This window comes from Agelaius phoeniceus, chromosome 15 (genome assembly GCF_051311805.1).
Source record: "Agelaius phoeniceus isolate bAgePho1 chromosome 15, bAgePho1.hap1, whole genome shotgun sequence".
NCBI lineage: Eukaryota > Metazoa > Chordata > Aves > Passeriformes > Icteridae > Agelaius > Agelaius phoeniceus.
The window spans coordinates 1,587,211-1,604,947 of NC_135279.1; the positions used below are offsets into that span (position 1 = coordinate 1,587,211).

Genomic DNA, 17,737 nt, shown 5'->3' on the forward strand with positions numbered 1-17,737 from the left:
TTCCTCAGACCATGGCTGACACTTGCAGCAATGGCTGATGCAGTACCAATTATTTTCACAGTTTTTCTTTCATTAATTAGCATCTTTACTGCTTGCAGCACCAATTATTTTCACAGTTTTTCTTTCATTATTTAGCATCTTTACTTCTTGTGCCAGCAGAGCAGAGAGCACTGGGGGTGCCCTGCATCACGCTGAAAACTGAGGGGACACAACCAGTGCCAATGTCCCCGTGTCCCCGTACCTGAAGGTGCGTCTGCTGGCAGGTGACCGTGACCGGCAGCACGAGGAGCCCGAGCTGGACCTGCTCCGGGAGCAGTAATGCAAACTGCTCCTGGAAAGGGCACTTCTCCTCAGGCACAGCTTGGTGTCGCCGTGCTCCTCCTCTTCCTCCTCCTCTTCCTCCTCATCCTCCTCCACGGGGGAGCCGCTCTCACTGCAGCTGTCCTCGAAGACGGTGTCGTACTCGGGGGTCTTGCAGAAGACCATGTCCTCGTCGTCGAGGGCACTGTCCAGAAAGCCAAAGTGCTTTGTTAAGCTGGCTCTGATCTCCTGGTCTCTCAGCTGCTTGACGCCGTCCTTCCAGAGCATCTCGGTGCCCGTGTCCTTGCCGAGCTCCAGCCCCTGGTAGTGGGCGGCCGGGACCCTCCTCTTGTGCTCCGTCTCCACCTGGCTCGGGGGCTCCCACGACTTGAGCACCTTCCTCTGCAGGGCAGGCTCGGGTTTCAGCACCTGGCAGTAGTCGTGGTCCCCGAAGGAGCGGGAGAAGGGCCGCTTGAGCAAGCCCTGCTGCTCGGGGAGCGGGCGCGCCCGGCTCAGGTGGGCGAACAGCTCCGTCCTCTCCGGGTGCTTCCTGGGGGCTTTCCGCGAGGCTGCCACGTCCCCGGGGCTGGGGGCCATCCCCTCCTCCTTCCCTGCCTCCTGGGGGATGTCTGGCTTGTACAGGTCCTCCTCGGCGGGTTTGTATGGCGGAGTGGTGGGCGGTGTGAGACCTGGACCCCCCAAACAAAGGGCAGGAGTCAGCTCTGCCCCCTCCGGCCTGCCCTGCCCCACCCCTGTCCTGGGCTGCCCCCACAGCCTCATCCAGTGGCACCTGGGGGAACAAGAAGGATGCCTTGATCCCAGGAGGGACCAGAGGACTCTCCCTTCCCTCCTGGCTCATGCAGAGCCCCCCTGAACATCTCCTCCCACCCCAAACACGTTCCCCTGAGCTGCTCCTGGTGCTCGGATGTGGCAGTGCACAGCAGGCTCCTGTGTCTGCACTGTGAAGGGGATGAAGGTGCCCCCTTGGCTGGGCAGGCTGGAATGATGCCTCCAGGCTAAATTTAGGGTGAATGAACTCCCTCCTAGAGTACATTTTTATAAAACTAAAGATTTCAAAGCATGTCCTACCTGCTGTCCCACACAGCTCCACGGTCAGCATTGGCTCAAAGTTTCTCTTCCCAAAGGTTGGGTCACTGGAGAAGAGCAGAAAACCAAGAAAGTGTTTAGGTGAACACAGCCCCAAAACCCAAAAGCAAGCTGAGAAAAGACTTCCCACAAGCGAACCCTCCCACTTTGGCTGGTGCCTAACAGAGTAACCCCACAAGGGCAGTGGGGTGAGCAGCTCCAGGGCACACACAAAATGCCCTGCCCTGGGCATGGGACTCTCCCAGCTCCTCGCACCCTGTGGCTCCCCACAGCACTGTGCCCAGCAGTGCAGCTCCCTGTGCTCTGCAAACACAGCTCCCTGTGCTGCCTGCAGGGGCCCTGCCCAGCCACACAACCCCAGGCAGTTTCCAGCCCCAGAATGGTTCATCCAGCCCCACCTGCACTTACGTTTGTGCCAAGGACAGCGTGAGACACCTGGGTGTTTCTGAAAGGCAGGAGAGAAGCAGGTTACCAGTGGGGCTGTACCCCTGCAGTGCCCACTGAGGGCTCTGCCCACCCCAGAGGGACAGCTCACACTGCCAGGGCTGAGCCACTCCTGCACTTGCAACTTGCTGGGGCTTTGGGGCACCACTGCAGCTGAACCCCAGAGCCCAGACCCAGGGAGAACCCACAGGGAAAAACCTGGAGGGATGGGGCAACCTGGTCCCTGCTGGGTTATGGCCACACCAACTCCTCCACCTCATTACAAGGATGGGCAAACTGAGGCAGAAGATGCTCACGGATTGAAAAAGCACCCCAAAAGAGAACTGCCCATGCATGGGACCCCACAGCCAGGCAGCACAGGGGGCTGCTCACAGCTCTCCTGCCAGCTGAGTGCCCAGCACCCGGGCAGCATCACTCGCCCACGGCAGGGATGGCACGGGCAGCATGGGCACGCCGGGGACAGCGAGCACAGTGACAGTGCCCAGGCCCCTCACCTGTCTGCTCCAGGAGGGCACAGCGCCGGCTCTCCGTGGCCACCTCTCCATCCCCCAGGGAGCCCAGGCAGAGGGGCTGGGGCTCTGCTGACGGGGCCGTGCCCCCCACCTCCACTTCGGCCGCCGGCTCCTCGGCAGAGAAGCCCTCCAGCACCAGGCAGGGCGCGGCCTCCCTGCAGCCCAGGGGCACGGAGGGCTCGGCGTGGGGCTCCTCAAGGAAGGAGAGCCAGTGCCCGAGCTCGGGGTTGAGTCTCTTGGAGCGGCGCACGGTGTAAACAGCGCTGTCCTGCTTGAGGGGCGCCTTCCCCTCCTGCCTCCCAGCATCGTCCTCAAGGGCCCCCAGCTCCCGCGGCGCCTCCGCCTCGGGGCCCTGCCGGGGCTCGCCCCTCTCTGCTCTGGCTCTGGACGTGCAAGTCCCGCTGGCATCCTCCCCGTCGGGCGGCACGGGGGAGCAGGAGCCGGGCGGCCGTGCCAGGGCAGCGTACACGGGCTTGCCCAGGCGGTATGGCTTGCTCACATCGCACAGCAGGTCCCGCGCCAGCAGCTCCTTCAGGATGGAGAAGGACGCTGCGGGTTTCTTGCAGCTGCCAGCTGCCTGCCAGGCGCAGCCCGGCCGGCTCTGCCCGGGGGCACAGTCCGGTTTGGCTCTCTTGTAGGGGCTATTGCAGGGCTGGGGCCGGCCCTCGGCGGGGTCGCGGGCGGGCAGCTTGCGAGGGGGCAGGCAGTAGGTGTGCATGTAGCGGATCAGCTCCAGCACCGAGTGCAGCTCCCCCTCGCAGGAGAACTGGCTGCCCGGGCCGTCCTCCGCCGAGGACAGCGCGGCCGCCGAGTCGCCGGAGCTCAGCGAGTCCTCGCTGGAGTCGCTGTCGTCCTCGTGGTGGGCGCAGTCACCTGGGGACGGGTGGTGGCCGCTGCCGGGGCACTCCTCAGGTGCCTGGGGGGCTTTGGTCTGGGAGCAGGAGGTGCTGGAGGTGAGGTGCCGGTGCAGCTCCGTGCAGCTGCGGCTCTGAGCCTGCGGGACGCTCGCCCTCCTGTCCCGGGGACCCTCCACCTTCCGAGAGGAGAGAGGAGAGTCAGCTCTGAGCCCCCCAGCCACGACCCTGGGGGGAGGCTGACAGAGCCCCCCCACACCCTCACACCCCCCAGCTGTGTCTCACCAGCACCCCGACCTCCCTGGGGTCAGCCCCGTGCCCCGAGTGCTGCCCCTCCTGCAGGCAGGGATGCTCCTTCTCCCCAGGAGGGATCTGCTGCTCTTCCCACACAATCTAATTGGCCAGGCCTAATGCACTGCACAATTACCATTAGCAAAGCAGGAAAATCTCTGGTGGCACCTTCTGCCGGGTTTCAGATCAGCTCAAGTGTTGGGGTGGGCTCTGCAGTACAACAGGCAGAGACTCCTGGCCAAAGGCCTTGGCTTGGGCTGCGAGTCAGCAGGGAGGGGGGCAAGGGGGTGAACAGAGATGGAGCACATGGGGTTTTCACAAAGGGGTGCTCAGGGAAGTTGGGAGAGACCAAACCCCCCTGAGTGCAAGTGAGATCAAGGTGCTTCTTAGCACAGCACAGAGTCTAAAGTTTTGCAGAGCCCAGACTGCATGAGACAGGGAAGGGAGCACTGCGGGTGACAGTCCCTGCCTGTTCCCAACGCCCTGCCCAGCCCAGAGGCTGCTCACAGTCCCCAACACCGTCCTTTGGGCCAGCTCCCAGGAGGTGGGGGCTGCAGGCACCTCCCTGGAGGTGTGTGTGCTGCAGAGGCTCAGGGAGTACCTTAGTGCAGGGCCGGGGGGGCCGGGACTTTGGGGTCCCTGGGCGCCGGGCGCTCCCGTCCCGCTGGGCCTCGCAGCTCGGAAGGGATGGAGACAGGAGCAGCTTCTTCAGCTGCAGAGAGAAGGGGCAAGAAAAGGAGTCGGCATCGCAGCGAGGGCAGGAGAAAACACCCCTTGGCTCATGTGTGAGCCCGTCCATCCCCGAGCATCCCACCCAAAAATGGGGCAAAAAAGTATCAGGCAGGGAGGGTTAGGGTTAGCAGTTCCCACCCCACGCGGCTGTGGGGCAGGTGCCTGGCTGTGTGCAGCCCTGTGGGGGTCAGGGTGTCCCCACAGCATTCAGCCCAGGGATCCCCAGGCAGGCTGGGGCAGCGTGCAGCAGGGAATTTACTTCCCAGGGACAACCCCACTCGGGTCAGACACACAGGAGTTGCCGTGGCATCCCAGCTTCTCACTCCATCAGCTCTGCCCTGAGGTGACAGAGGCTTTGCACTGGTGTGAGTGATGGGTTTGGACAGATCACTGAGTCCCCGTGTGAGGCTCATTTAGCCAAAACATCCAGAGAGGGCCTCGACTCACTAACGAGCTTTCAAGGCTCTTTGGAGATGTGAATCCCTGTGGGATCTGTCAGGATCTCCCCCAGCACCGTGTCACACCCATGGGCGCTGCAGCGGGGTTTTCCCCAGCTCACTGCAGTGCCACCCCTTCTGATGGCAGGGCCACCACTTTATCCTTCTACTCAACCCCAATTTTGGACAGGGGGAGGGAAAAAAACCCCAGACCCCACACCCAGCAAGAACAATTGAGATTGTGCCCGTGTGGCGCTAACAACCGGAGGCGACAACAGCTCAACAGCAAGACGACTGCGTAGGCACCCGGGACTGCAGGAGAGACAGGTCTGGGGGGTTAGGGGCTGATAGAAAAGGGGTGCCCGGGTCAGGGTCTGCCAGGAAATGCCAGCCGGGGCACCCGAGGCTTTAGGAGAGAGGCTCCTGTGGGTGGAAGCGCCCAGCTCCCGTTCCCCCCCGCCCCTGCAACGTATACATCCTATATATACACATATAGGTCATGTGTGATATATACCCCTGCGCGGGGCGTGGGCGGTGGAAATGCACGCTGTCACCACTGGATGTCACTCCTCCCCTTGGCTGGGATTGTGGGGACACCCCGGGACCGGGCTGGGGGCTCTGTGAGCCGCAGGAGGGAGCAGGCTGGGTGTCCTGTGCCAGGGAGCCTCCCGGGCACGGCAGGAAACGCTCCCAGTTCAGGGAGGGGAGCAGGGATGGAGCCCCAGTATTGCAGGGAACCAAGGGGGATGCTCCAGCCACCAAATCTGGAGGGACTGGAGGCCACACAGCCCCCGAGGAATGGAATGCACAGGGAGGGTCAAACCCTCCCACTGACAGCCGAGGGCAGGGGCTGACCCTCAGGCAAGCCCCTCTTGTGACAGCAGGGAGCTCAGCCCAGGGCAGAGCCAGGGGGAAAAGCCACCACTGCCATGGGCACGGGGCTGGGATGAGCCAGGGAGAGCCCCGGGCAGCCCCACGCCTGCAGGTGGGGTTAAAAGCAGGTGTGGGTGTGCCAAAGCCGCCCCCAGCCCTCTGGCACCCGCCCCTACCCCGCCCATGTAGGTTTGTATACACACAGCTGGTTCCCGTGAGGATGGTGATGGAGGTGACAGCAATGATGCAGAACATGTATACGTATACAATACAAGTAATATGCTTTGGTATTGACGGTTAAAGAGAGTTTTAAGCCTAGAATGAAAAAATTCAGACCTTGGCTTCCTATCATACCCATGCAGCCGGCTTATCTGGGGCTCATCCAAATCCACCTTAAACAGTAGGAAGTGGGTTCTTACTAGAGACAGCTCATCACCCTCGGGGGCCGGGGGGCCCCCCGTGACCGGGGCGGTGGGTTTGGGGGAGGGGGCAGGTGAGGTGGTGGCAGGGCTGAGCGTGTCCCCCTCTTCCATAGTTCGGAAGGCAGCCAGGCCCATGTCATCTCCCTGAATATCATCCAAAGTCTCGGTCAGGGCTGCCAGCAGCGCTTCGTTCTCGCTGTCTATTATCTGAAAGGAGCAGCAGAGAAGAAAGAGGGGGTTAGGCTGGGCACAGGGTCCCCAGGATGCTGGATGGGGGACAGGGACCAGCAGAGCCACACCAGCTCCCACACTTCCCAGGGACCCCACTGTGAGACCTGGGAGAGGAGAGTCCGTCTGTCCACCTGCACCCCAGCAGGAAAAGAATGAACCAGAGCATCTTCTCTCCCCACAGGGCCTCCAGCCCACCATGAGGCAAACAGCAGCAGATAAAGGATCTGTCAGGAAAAAGCTCCTGGCCCAAATCCTCCTGACTCTGCAAGTGCAAGAGCTGTGAGCTCAGCCAGGGCTGCCCAGTGGACAAGAGGGCACAGCCTCCCAGGAGGGCACAGGGGAAGCTCTGCCCGGGCTGCACCACTGGCCTGATGCCACAGCTTGTGACAAGAACCACTCTGAGTTTTGTGTTCACTGAGAGCCCCCAAACGCAGGCACCTCCAGCTGCTCAGGAGCTCCCAGCCCTCCCACACTGGTGCACCCAGTGCTCTGTGAGAGATCCTGTCCAGAGCACAGCCCCAGTCACTCCCCAGTCTCCCATCAGCACCCCAGATCACCCTGTTCACCCAAAACTGGGTCAGGGGAGCTGTAGTGCAAGGCCCATCTCACCCAGGGCCAGGGGCTGCTCCTGCCTCCTCCCTGCCCACTGCTCCAGCTTGGCTTGGGCCCCTCCTTTCTCCTGGGCTGTGGCTTTGCTGATGCACCTCCAGCCTTCCCAGTGCCCTCCCAGTCCCACCCAGCCCCATGAGTTCCCTTCCAGTCCGGCAACACAGTGCTGAAGGCCAGGAGAGGATGCAGAAGCTGAGGAATGGCTGGAGTGAGCCAGCAGCTCCTTCTTTTTGGTCCTCCTCCATCACAATCTGAATGTAAACCATGTCCAAGGAGAGGCAGGCTACCATCAGTGATAAAATTAGCACGGGGGTAAAGTCAGGCTCACAGGCAGGACTGCTGCCTGCACACAGCCTCCTGTGTTTCTCTCCTCTTGTTTGAAAATTAAACATCTTTTGTTCCATGCCCTAACCTTGCTCGCAGTTCCTAGAGCAGGCTCCAGGGAAAGGCAGCAGGATGCTCCATTTTTGGCTCAGTTTCTTTTCCTCCTGTTATTGGCACGAGATTGCTGTGCATACAAGTTCAGTGGGATACATTTCATCATACTCCACTGCTCCTCATCGGCCTGGCTTTTGCATTTCTTTTCTGTTTATCTTTTCCCCAGGAAGTTCATGGAAAATATGCATCTCGTGATGAAGGTCCCTCAGCTGGACTGGACCATTTTCAAGCACAGCATCAGCCCAGCATAAAAGCCAGAGGGTTGTTATTTTATGGGCAGGTTAGAAAATATTGAGGCTTTTTTTTCTCATCTCCTTGTTTAAATAGAAATAATCCTCCTCCCAAAATGTAACCCAGGGTTGGTGATTAGCTGGTACCAGGGGGTCACAACCTCCTTGTGCAAGGGGGTAAAGGTTAGGAGGGCACAGAGACCCCAGCCCCAAGGACAGGCACATCCAGGGCATGGCACAAGCTTGGGCAGGGCGAGGGGGCTGCCCAGCCTGCTCTGTGCCCAGTCCCCTCTGCATCTCCCTGCTTCCAGCCTGGCTGTGCTGTCAGACAGCCCTGCCCTGCCCTCACAGCTCCAGGAGATGAGAGACAGGGGCAGAGGGACATGGAGCAGTCCTGCCTGTGCCCAGGAGCATCCCCTGGCCCAGCAGCATCCCCTGGCCCAGCTCTGCACCGTGCTGGCACAGCCACGGATCCATCCCGGCCCAGAGCCGAGGAGAGGAACACAGGGACCCCAGGGACAGAGGGGCTGCCAGAGCTGGGAAAACAGAGCAAGGGGCTGGTTCCTGTGAAGGAACAGAGCAAGGGGCTGGTTCCTGTGAAGGAACAGGGTGAAGGGGCTGGTTCCTGTGAAGGAACAGAGCAAGGGGCTGGTTCCTGTGAAGGAACAGAGCAAGGGGCTGGTTCCTATGAAGGAACAGGGTGAAGGGGCTGGTTCCTGTGAAGGAACAGAGCAAGGGGCTGGTTCCTATGAAGGAACAGGGTGAAGGGACTGGTTCCTGTGAAGGAACAGGGTGAAGGGGCTGGTTCCTATGAAGGAACAGAGCAAGGGGCTGGTTCCTATGAAGGAACAGGGTGAAGGGGCTGGTTCCTGTGAAGGAACAGAGCAAGGGGCTGGTTCCTGTGAAGGAACAGAGCAAGGGGCTGGTTCCTGTGAAGGAACAGAGCAAGGGGCTGGTTCCTGTGAAGGAACAAAGTGAAGGGGCTGGTTCCTGTGAAGGAACAGGGTGAAGGGGCTGGTTCATGTGAAGGAACAGAGCAAGGGGCTGGTTCCTGTGAAGAAACAGGGTGAAGGGGCTGGTTCCAGCTCCTGGGAAGGGAACTTTCCAGTGCTGAGACCCCCGCACTGCCGCCCTGGCATTCCAGGAATGGAACAGGACACGCTGCACCCCGGCTGCAGTTCCAGTGAATAATCCAGCACAGGAGGGCTGCCTCAGCAGCCTCCTCCTCCTCCTCCTCCTCATTAGCCCTACTCCGCTTGCCCCATTTAGAGCCGGTGCACAAATTAATGGAGCACTAATCAGCTGGGGAGGAGATATTAATAGTCCTGTGTGTGTTCCCTCCTGCCAGCCTCCCTCTCCCCCTGCTTCCATCCTGGGGTGCCTGGAGAGCTCCGTGCTCCCTCCTGCCTGCACCCAGGGGGGATGGGGTACCTGGAAGAGCTCGGAGTCGTCGGTGCTGTACTGGCTGGAGTCGGTCTCTGAGTGCTCCCCTCCCCAGTGCAGCTCATTGAAGCAGCCAGCAGAGTCCAGGTCGCCGGCGTCCAGCTGGGACAGATCGATCTCGGGGAAGTCCGAGTAGAGGTGCTCCTCTCCAGACACCTCATACTGCACACAGGAGAGGAGAGAAATGCTTGAGACCAGAGGAGCAGGCACTGAGGACAGCAGCATCCCCCCCCCGTCACCCAGAGATCCACCCAGTCCTGCTCCAGCCCCTCTTCCCACACAGGTCCAGGCACTGGCAGGGTGTGGTGGGCACCTTTGCACCCACTCAGCCTGGCACTGGCCACTGGTGCAGCCCCACAGCTCCAGCACACCCCTGCTGGTGTCCCAGCTGTGCCACAGCTGGAGCTGCTTGGGAAGAGCCTCATCCCTTCCCAGTGAGCAGATGGTCAGGGCACAGCACAGCCACTGCACAGTCATGGTAGGGGCAATTCCTGCCCCTGGTGCCCTAAAAGTGACATCCAGTGGTGGCCTGGGGATCAGCACAGGACACCGGGGACAGCAGCACACAGGGCCAGCCTCACAGCTGCTGCTCACCCTGTCCCACCACATGGCCCTGGAGCACTCAGGACACCCCTCAGGGAAGCTGCAGATCCCAAAGCACCACCAAGGCAGCCCAAAGCTGCTCCCTGCTCCCTGCAGGGGGAGGACAGCATGGAAATGAATGGATGTCTGAGAGCACTCAGGGTGATGTGAGCTAAAAATCTCCATTTAACCACAGAAAGGAGCTGGCACCTGCCCCACTTGGGTTCCAGCCACGAAACCCCAGAGCTGCACCCAGTGCCCGAGGGAGCTGGGGCTGGCACCAGCACCCACTGCCCGCCCTGGCATCTGCACCGTGCCTGGTTCTGCCTCAGTGTCAGGGTAAAACACAGGGAAGGGTCTGGTGAGACTCCTCCCAGCACTGCCTGTCCAAGGGGAGGCTTCTGGCAGTGAGGGAAGCAAGTTTATTTACAGAGCAAATGGATTTTGGAGCAGGCAAACATCTGAGCATGTGAGGGAGGCTGTGGGGGAGCATGGGGGCCCCTCCTCCTGAAGCACCCTGGAAGGGTCTCCTCCATCACTCAGTGGGAAGGAAAAGGGATTTCAAACCCAGCTGCAGGAATGGGAAAGACAGCTTTTCTCTCTTTCTCTTCTCGTTTTTTGCTTTTCAAATTGGGATAATCTGGGATTACTGGCTGTGTTCCCCCAGGCTGAGGAGCCTGTCTGCCACGCTCCCCACCACATCCAGGACACTCCAAAGGACACTCCTGGGCACACACTCGCTCCCTTTTTGCATTTCCCACCTGCTTCCCACCCTGCCCCATCCCAGGGGAGGTGGAAAACAGGGAGAGCACCTCGGAGGGCACATCAAGGGCAGGGAGAGTGGTTTTATGGCCTGAAGGTGAGCCAGTGCCATGCCCCAGCCATGCCCAGGGGCTGCAGGGGATGCAGGGAGCCCCAGACAAAGCTCTGGGAGCTGCCCCTGCTCTGGGGATGCTCTCCCAGCACCCTCCCTTCACCTTTTTGCTGGAGGGATGTGTATCAGGTAGATCCCACAAGTGTGGTGCCACAAAGAGTATTGGGCACCCCTGGGGGCTCTGGGAGCTGAAACTCCTCACTGGGCCCCCAGGGATGGGGATTTTCTAACCTGTCCTGCAAAAACCTCTGTTCCCAGGTGTCAGAGCACATGCAGCAGGTCAGGAGTCCCCACTGCCAGCTCTGGGGGACACAGATGCTGCCTTCCCCCTTGTTCTGTCCCTCTGCCCAGACTGCTCGGGGATCAGATGTCCTCTGGCCTTTCAGATGTGTCCCTTACCTGCTGCGGCTTGTCCCTGCCTTCCTGTCCCTGCCTTCCTGTCCCTGCTCCAGAAAAAGTCTTGTGACAACTTTGTCTCCCCCTTCTCCCCAAATCTTCCCATGGGAACACAGGCACAGGTTTTTATTTTTAGCCAAGCCATACATACACAGCTATACGTGTGTCTGTGTGTGCGTGTGTGCGTGCAATTAAAAATAGCAGAGCAGCCAAATTCTCCTGCTCCTTTTGATATGCCACAAGGGAAAAGATCCTGGTGCTGAGATCACAAGGAGCAGCTGACACCAGTGCTCGGGATGTCTTTTGATCAACTCCACAGATGTGACATGTCCCCATTGGCAACAGGGCTGGGTAAAAATAAACCCCTGCAATCCAAGGCTGCTGAGCTGCCCTCTCTGGGCACTGGGGGCAGGACTGCCCTGCCACTGCCACTGTCACTGCCACTGTCACTGCCACTGCCACTGCCATGCTGGGGATGCTCCCAGCTTCCTGCCTCCCACGGGCCAGGAATGCCCAAACCTCAGCTCTGTCTGTGTGGAGCCTCCTCCTCTCCTCACTGAAAGACACGGGGACAGCCTTTGCTTGGTGGGGCCACCTGGATGGGCACCCCAGCCAGTCCCCTCTGCTGGACAGTGTCCCTTACCCAGCCCAGCCACCAAGGACCTGGGCTCCAGAGGGAGCCCACCACTCCCAGCCCATGGCCCTGAGCCCCTCTGGGCTGTTCCCAGGCCTGGGGAAGGGGCAGCCCCTGCCCAGCTCGGGGGTGGCAGCAGCAATGGGGACACTGCCTGTGGGCACGGGACCTCATCTGCTCTGACCGTCCCTTTTCCCACCCTCTGCACTTCCTGCTGCCTTGGGAGAGGAGTGAACTTTTGTTCTAATTTTACTCGGGACTTTGTAGGAAGATCAGCCATGGGTTCTTGGTGTGCAGCCAGCAAACACCCATGGAGACATGCTCAGAGCCTGGGAGGCATCCTCCAGCCCAGACACCTGGCTGTGCTGCAGCAAGGCTGCCACCAGAGCTCTGCCATGTCTGAGCAGCCCCTGCTCCAGGGAGGAGAGCTCCTGCTGCCTCCTGGGCCAGCATCCCTCTGGCTCTGGGTGCTCTGGGTCAGCATCCCTCTGGCTCTGGGTGCTCTGGGCCAGCATCCCTCTGGCTCTGGGTGCTCTGGGCCAGCATCCCTCTGGCTCTGGGTGCAATGTGCTCCCACTCCCTGTCCCTTTGCCATGTCCCCAGTCTGTCCTTCCCAGGGCAGTGGCAGCACGAGGAGCTGGCACAGGGTTAGATCCATCTCCCTGATTGGGAGGGTGTTCAATGCAGGCCACAGTCTCTGGTGGGCCCAGAAGCTCTGGGGACATGTCCTGGGCTGGAGCCACAGCCACTGGCTGGAGCCACATCCCAGGATGTCCCAGCTCAGTGATGGCTCTGACGCCCTGGGGACAGCAGGTGGGACATGTCCCTTTCAGTCCTTCTGTTTTGGAGCAGTGTGAACCCTGGCACGTGAGGTCTTATCTCTGAGGAGACACCAGACTCCTCCCCAAGCCCAACTCTAATTCAAACACTGGATTAACGAGACAGGAAATGTTTTCCTCTTTTTCAGTGTCAACCTGGGCTCCCCAAACAAAACCCCTGCAGTCAGCAGGACTGGAGAGGCTGCCTGGGGTCAGCTGCATCCGTGAGCCCAGGGAGAGCAGGAGCTGCCAGGGAACAGCAGCCTGAACAGGGCAAGCAAGGGCTCAGCTCATTGTGTGCTCTGTGAGCTGCCTCAGGAGCTGGGGACAGCGCAGTGACCGTGACACAGAGCCCTGCAGGTGCTCTCCTGTCTCACTCCAGCCCTGCCAGAAATTACCCTTATCTGCACAAGCCCTGGGTCCAACCCCTTGAAGTCGTGGCCAAGAATTCTGGCGTGGGCTGTGGGCACAGGGGGATGGCACACAGGGCTGGTGCTCACTCAGCCTGCACAGGGACAGCCTCTGAAGTGCTGCTGGCCAGGGGCAGCACCTTCCAGCAGCCTCATCCTGCATCCTGCCCCTGTGACAGGGGTGCCCTGTCACTCATGTGCCATGGGAAAAGGGAAGCAAAGAGGCAGCACCTCGGAGGGGCCGAGGGAAGCAGCCAGGGACAGCAGAGCCCACTCCTCACTGGGAGCAAACAGTGACTCAGCTCCTCCCTGCAGAGCCAGGAGCCTGCCCAAGGCATTAAGGGATAAATATCCATCCACCCGAGCTGCAGGCACTGCCCCACAGCAGCCAGCAGAGTCAGGCTGGCACCCACAGCAGCAGCAGGTGAGAAATGCTGAGAACACCAAGTGCTGCTCCCACCAGCCCTGCCCCGGCCCCAGGGCAGCTTCTCCCTCCTCACCCTCAGCAGGACTCGGGAAAGGAAAGAAAATCCTTGGGCAGGGGTTTTGCAGAGTTGTCTGGGCTTATCAGGGAAATCCGGAATCACAGACTGCTTCAAACGGGGATTACAGCCCTGCAGGGAGACAGCAGGGTGTTCCTGGGACGGGCTGGCACCAGGGGGCTGGCACTGGCTGCCTGCTGTGGCACTGGTTGGTGTGGCACTGGGCTGGCTGCTGTGGCACTGGCTGCCTGCTGTGGCACTGGGCTGGCTGCTGTGGCACTGGGCTGGTGTGGCACTGGCTGCTGTGGCACTGGCTGCTGTGACACTGGGCTGCTGTGGCACTGGGCTGCTGTGGCACTGGCTGCTGTGACACTGGGCTGCTGTGGCACTGGCTGCTGTGGCACTGGGCTGCTGTGGCACTGGCTGGTGTGACACTGGGCTGGTTGCTGTGGCACTGGGCTGGTGTGATGAGCTGGTGTGGCACTGGTTGGTGTGGCACTGGGCTGGTGTGGCACTGGCTGCTGTGACACTGGGCTGCTGTGGCACTGGGCTGCTGTGGCACTGGGCTGCTGTGACACTGGCTGCTGTGGCACTGGTTGGTGTGGCACTGGGCTGCTGTGGCACTGGCTGCTGTGGCACTGGTTGGTGTGGCACTGGGCTGGTGTGACACTGGGCTGGTGTGGCACTGGGCTGGTGTGGCACTGGTTGGTGTGGCACTGGCTGCTGTGGCACTGGTTGGTGTGACACTGGGCTGGTGTGGCACTGGTTGGTGTGGCACTGGTTGGTGTGGCACTGGGCTGCTGTGACACTGGCTGGTTCCACACTGGGCTGCCTGGTGCAGCACTGGGCACAGCCACTCTCCCTTTCAGGCAGGGCTGGTGCCTGCAGACCCCCAGCTCCCTCCTGAGCTGCCCCAGAAGCAGAGAGCAGAGTGAGGAGGCTCTGGGGGCATGACCCACAGTGGGACCAAGCCAGGGCTGCACCCTGCTGTCCCCACAGCTCCCAGCCAGGGGACACGGCCCCCATGGTGTCACCCACCAGCACCAGCCCCTCATCATGCCCAAGGATGTGCCAGCTCTGTGCCAGCCCAGAGGGAGGAGGGATGTGGGGCACAGCCTGGCTCCAGCACCAGGGAGGAGGGCAGAGGTGGGAATGGAGGAGACAGCTATAAATAAGTGTAAATACAGCAAGGAGGCACCTGGCCAGAGCAGTGAAGGTCACCAGAGTGTGTGCCAGCAGATAAGCAACCCCCCTGCCCAGTGGCATTTGACAAAATGTCACTGTGAATGAGGGAGAGGCGGTGTCGGGTTGTGCCTTGGCCCTGTCAGCCCCTGACACCCCCAATATTTATAGCCTGAGAGCCCCAGGTGGTAGCCTGAAGGTCCCTGGAGGTGAGGGGAGCCTGCCTGCACCCACAGGGAGCACAGGCACAGGCAGGGCCCTCATCCCCTGCCCAGGTTTAGGGGAAGGCCCACAGGAACCTCCCAGGCTGCACAGAGCAGAGACACCTCTCTGTCCTGCCAGGCATTTTGCCCTCTGCCCCCTGTTAATTTTTAATTACTTTTTTGAACTTTCTGCTAATCCGTTTTAACGATTCAGCCCAGCCAGCAAGAGGCAAAACCTCATTTAAAACCTGGACTGAGCAAACAGCAGCTCCTTCTTCCTCCTGAGCCACTCCAAAGCCACTTCTGCTGGTCCCTCTGGGTGCAGCACGTGGGAGCTGCCCACGCTGGGCATGCTGTGCCAACACAGCCTGGACTCAGAGCTTGGACTCAAAGGTTGGACCTGATGACCTCAGAAGTCTTTTCCAACCGAAATGATTCTGTGATTCAGTGGCACACGTGGAGCAGCTGCCCCACCAACCCAGCCTGAGATGTGCTGGGTGGGAAAAGGGGTGCTGGGTGGGAAAAGGGGAGCCCAGTGCCAGGCTCTGAGCCCCAGGCTGAGCACGGTCTCATTCCTTGACTTTTGTCTCACATTAGAAGGTGTAATTAAGATCAACCAGGAGATGCCAGTAATGGGAAATATTAAACATTAACCACAAACAATAAACATGAACTTGCCAGGATAACTTTGATATGCAGGAAAGATGGAAGAAATTGCACTAAACTGTCCTTGAGTCACAGGACAGAAAAAAGGAGCCTGAGATACTGGTAATAATGCCCTGGATAAACAACATTCTGCTGGAATACTTCAAACAAAGGTGTGTCGGGTTTAGGAAGAAGGGCACAGCAAAGCGTATCACAGGTTACAGAGCTGCATGTTCATTCCATACTCAGCTCATTTCTTCAGGCTCCAGATTACAGAGTGCACTTTGGTTCTGCCTGAGCTCCAGGACCAGCCCAGAGCTGCCCTGCAGCCCCCACAGACCCTGAAGCACCCCCAGCACAAGGCAAGGGCAGGTGGTGCCCCATGCAAGGAGCAGACAGAGCAGGAACAGGCTGTTCCAAGGAACACCTCCTCTCTCAACACCACCTAATGGAAAGAGCCCCTGTGGGCTGCCAGGGCTGGCCAGGCAGTGCCAGCACACCTGGGCACCCTCAGCGTGCTCAGAACTGTGCCTGCCCAAGTGTGAGAGCTTCACCCTGCAGGGGCCAAGCTGCAGCACCCCATGGCAGCCCACACTGCCAGCAGCCAGCCTGGCAAACCCCATCCACCACCAAACACACCTGTGCCAGTGGCTGCTGCCAGCCTGTCCCTGGCACCAGCTCCCTGCCACCCCTCGATGGCACCAGCCAGGCAGGGCACACACACCAGGCTGAACACTGCTGGGGTTTTCTAGGAAATTCCTTTTTATCTCCCCAAAGCAAAGGCAGGAGCAACGGACAGCAGCTGGCACGAGCTGGGCACAGAGCACAGTGGGGACTGAAATGTGCCATCAGCTGCCAGCCCTGCCAGGGGAGCCCCTGGCCGTGGGACAGGCAGGGAGGGAGCAGGGACAGGGACAGGAACAGGGGCAGGAGCAGGAGCAGGAACAGGGGCAGGGAGCAGGAGCAGGAGCAGCAGCAGGAGCAGGAGCAGGGAGCAGGAGCAGGAACAGGGGCAGGAGCAGGAACAGGGGCAGGAGCAGGAGCAGGAACAGGGGCAGGAGCAGGAGCAGGAACAGGGGCAGGAGCAGGAGCAGGAACAGGGGCAGGAGCAGGAACAGGGGCAGGGAGCAGGAACAGGGGCAGGAGAAGGAGAAGGAGCAGGAGAAGAAGCAGGAACAGGAGAAGCAGCAGGAGCAGGCAGGCCTCCCCCAGCACCCCTCTCCTCCTTCTGTGAGGTGTCCTCCAGCCTGTGTGGGACAAGGACAGGCCAAGAGGTGGCACATCCCCCCTGCAGCCCTGAGGGGATGCCCAGTGGGACTGGGAGCAGTGGGGACTGTGGCTGAGGCCAGCAGAGCACTGAGACACTGAAATTCCTGGGATGGCTCCCACTCACACAGCACTGAGGGGCAGGAAAGGCTGTGCAGCCCTGGGAGCCAGGCTGGCAGCACAGGGGACCTGGCTGTGCCATGATGGGGACAAGCCCTGACTCACTGAGGAGCTGACTGTTAGCCAGCTCTGCTGGTCACAAGAATTCCCCTCGATGGCAACTCCCTCCTTTGGTAAGGAAAGCATGAGGGGGTGATTATTTTCAGAGCTTCCTCTTCTGATGTCCCTGCAGCCAGCAGCCCCATGAGTGATGTGGGCACAGGGAGCCCAGCGAGGAGGAGCAGCCCTGCCCCTGCCCCTGCCCTGGGGAGGTTTGGTGCCCGGCTCAGAGGCTGACAGGGCTCCACCAGGCCCTTTCTGCCCAGAGGACATTGCAAACATCCTGCCATGGCACAGCCTGGCACACCAAAGCCCAGCTCAGCTCCAGGGGCACTGCTCAGCCTGGCACAGCTCCTCACCCCTCCCAGCCAGCTCCAGAGCAAATCCCAGATGGAAGCACCAACTGCCCCTCCACTGTCACACGGAGCTGTGGTGGCACTCAGAGCCCCTGCCCTTGGGGACATCACTGCCTGCTGCCACCAAGGCCAGCCACAGCCGTGCTCCCCACCCACAGGCACGGCCTTGGCATCTCCCAGGCTGCCAGAGCTGCCCTTGGCTTTCCAGGAGCCACAGCCACAGCCTGGCAATCCCTGCACTGCCTCAGCCTCCCTGCCCAGCTGGGCAAGGGCTGGGATTGCCATTGCCAGCACATTCTGGAGTCAGCCCGTGTGACAGAGCTGAGGTTACACCGTGTCACACCGGGCCCAGCCCTGCCCCTTTCACACCTGACAAGCAGCTGGAGGGAACCTGTCACCCCCTGCCAGCTGTCACCCGCTGCCAGCTCTGTCCCCATCACCTGCAGGACACCTTCACCTCCCCAGGGCACAGCAGCGCTTTCACAGCTCGCTGGTGCTCTGCTGAGGAGCAGGGGCTGCCTGGACAAGGTGTCCCCTGCTGCCAGGGGGAAGCCCAGCTCCTGCCCACCCTGCTGCTTCTCAGGGGGTTCAGGTGCCCCTGCCAGGGAAGGCACCGTGGGCTGGCACTGCTGGTGCCACCAGCAGCCTCTTAGTGCTAATCAGGCCGAGGCAGGAGACGGGGAGGGTTCAAGCTGGGGTTAAGAAGGCACAAGGAGGATCTTCCTGCATTAGCCTGACCTCACAGCC

General features: G+C 60.6%; 1 protein-coding gene across 1 annotated transcript in view; it reads right to left on the reverse strand.

Moving 5' to 3' along the window:
* Positions 1-17,737, reverse strand: part of PPARGC1B (PPARG coactivator 1 beta) — a 47,490-nt gene that overhangs the window by 7,883 nt on the left and 21,870 nt on the right. Inside the window, exons 2-8 of the mRNA XM_054643073.2 lie at positions 8,912-9,085; positions 5,970-6,179; positions 4,110-4,220; positions 2,346-3,396; positions 1,816-1,852; positions 1,390-1,454; positions 242-989 (exon numbers count right to left, since the gene is read on the reverse strand). Of these exons, the coding sequence (XP_054499048.2) occupies positions 242-989; positions 1,390-1,454; positions 1,816-1,852; positions 2,346-3,396; positions 4,110-4,220; positions 5,970-6,179; positions 8,912-9,085 (2,396 nt within the window). The remainder of the gene's footprint in view (positions 1-241; positions 990-1,389; positions 1,455-1,815; positions 1,853-2,345; positions 3,397-4,109; positions 4,221-5,969; positions 6,180-8,911; positions 9,086-17,737) is intronic.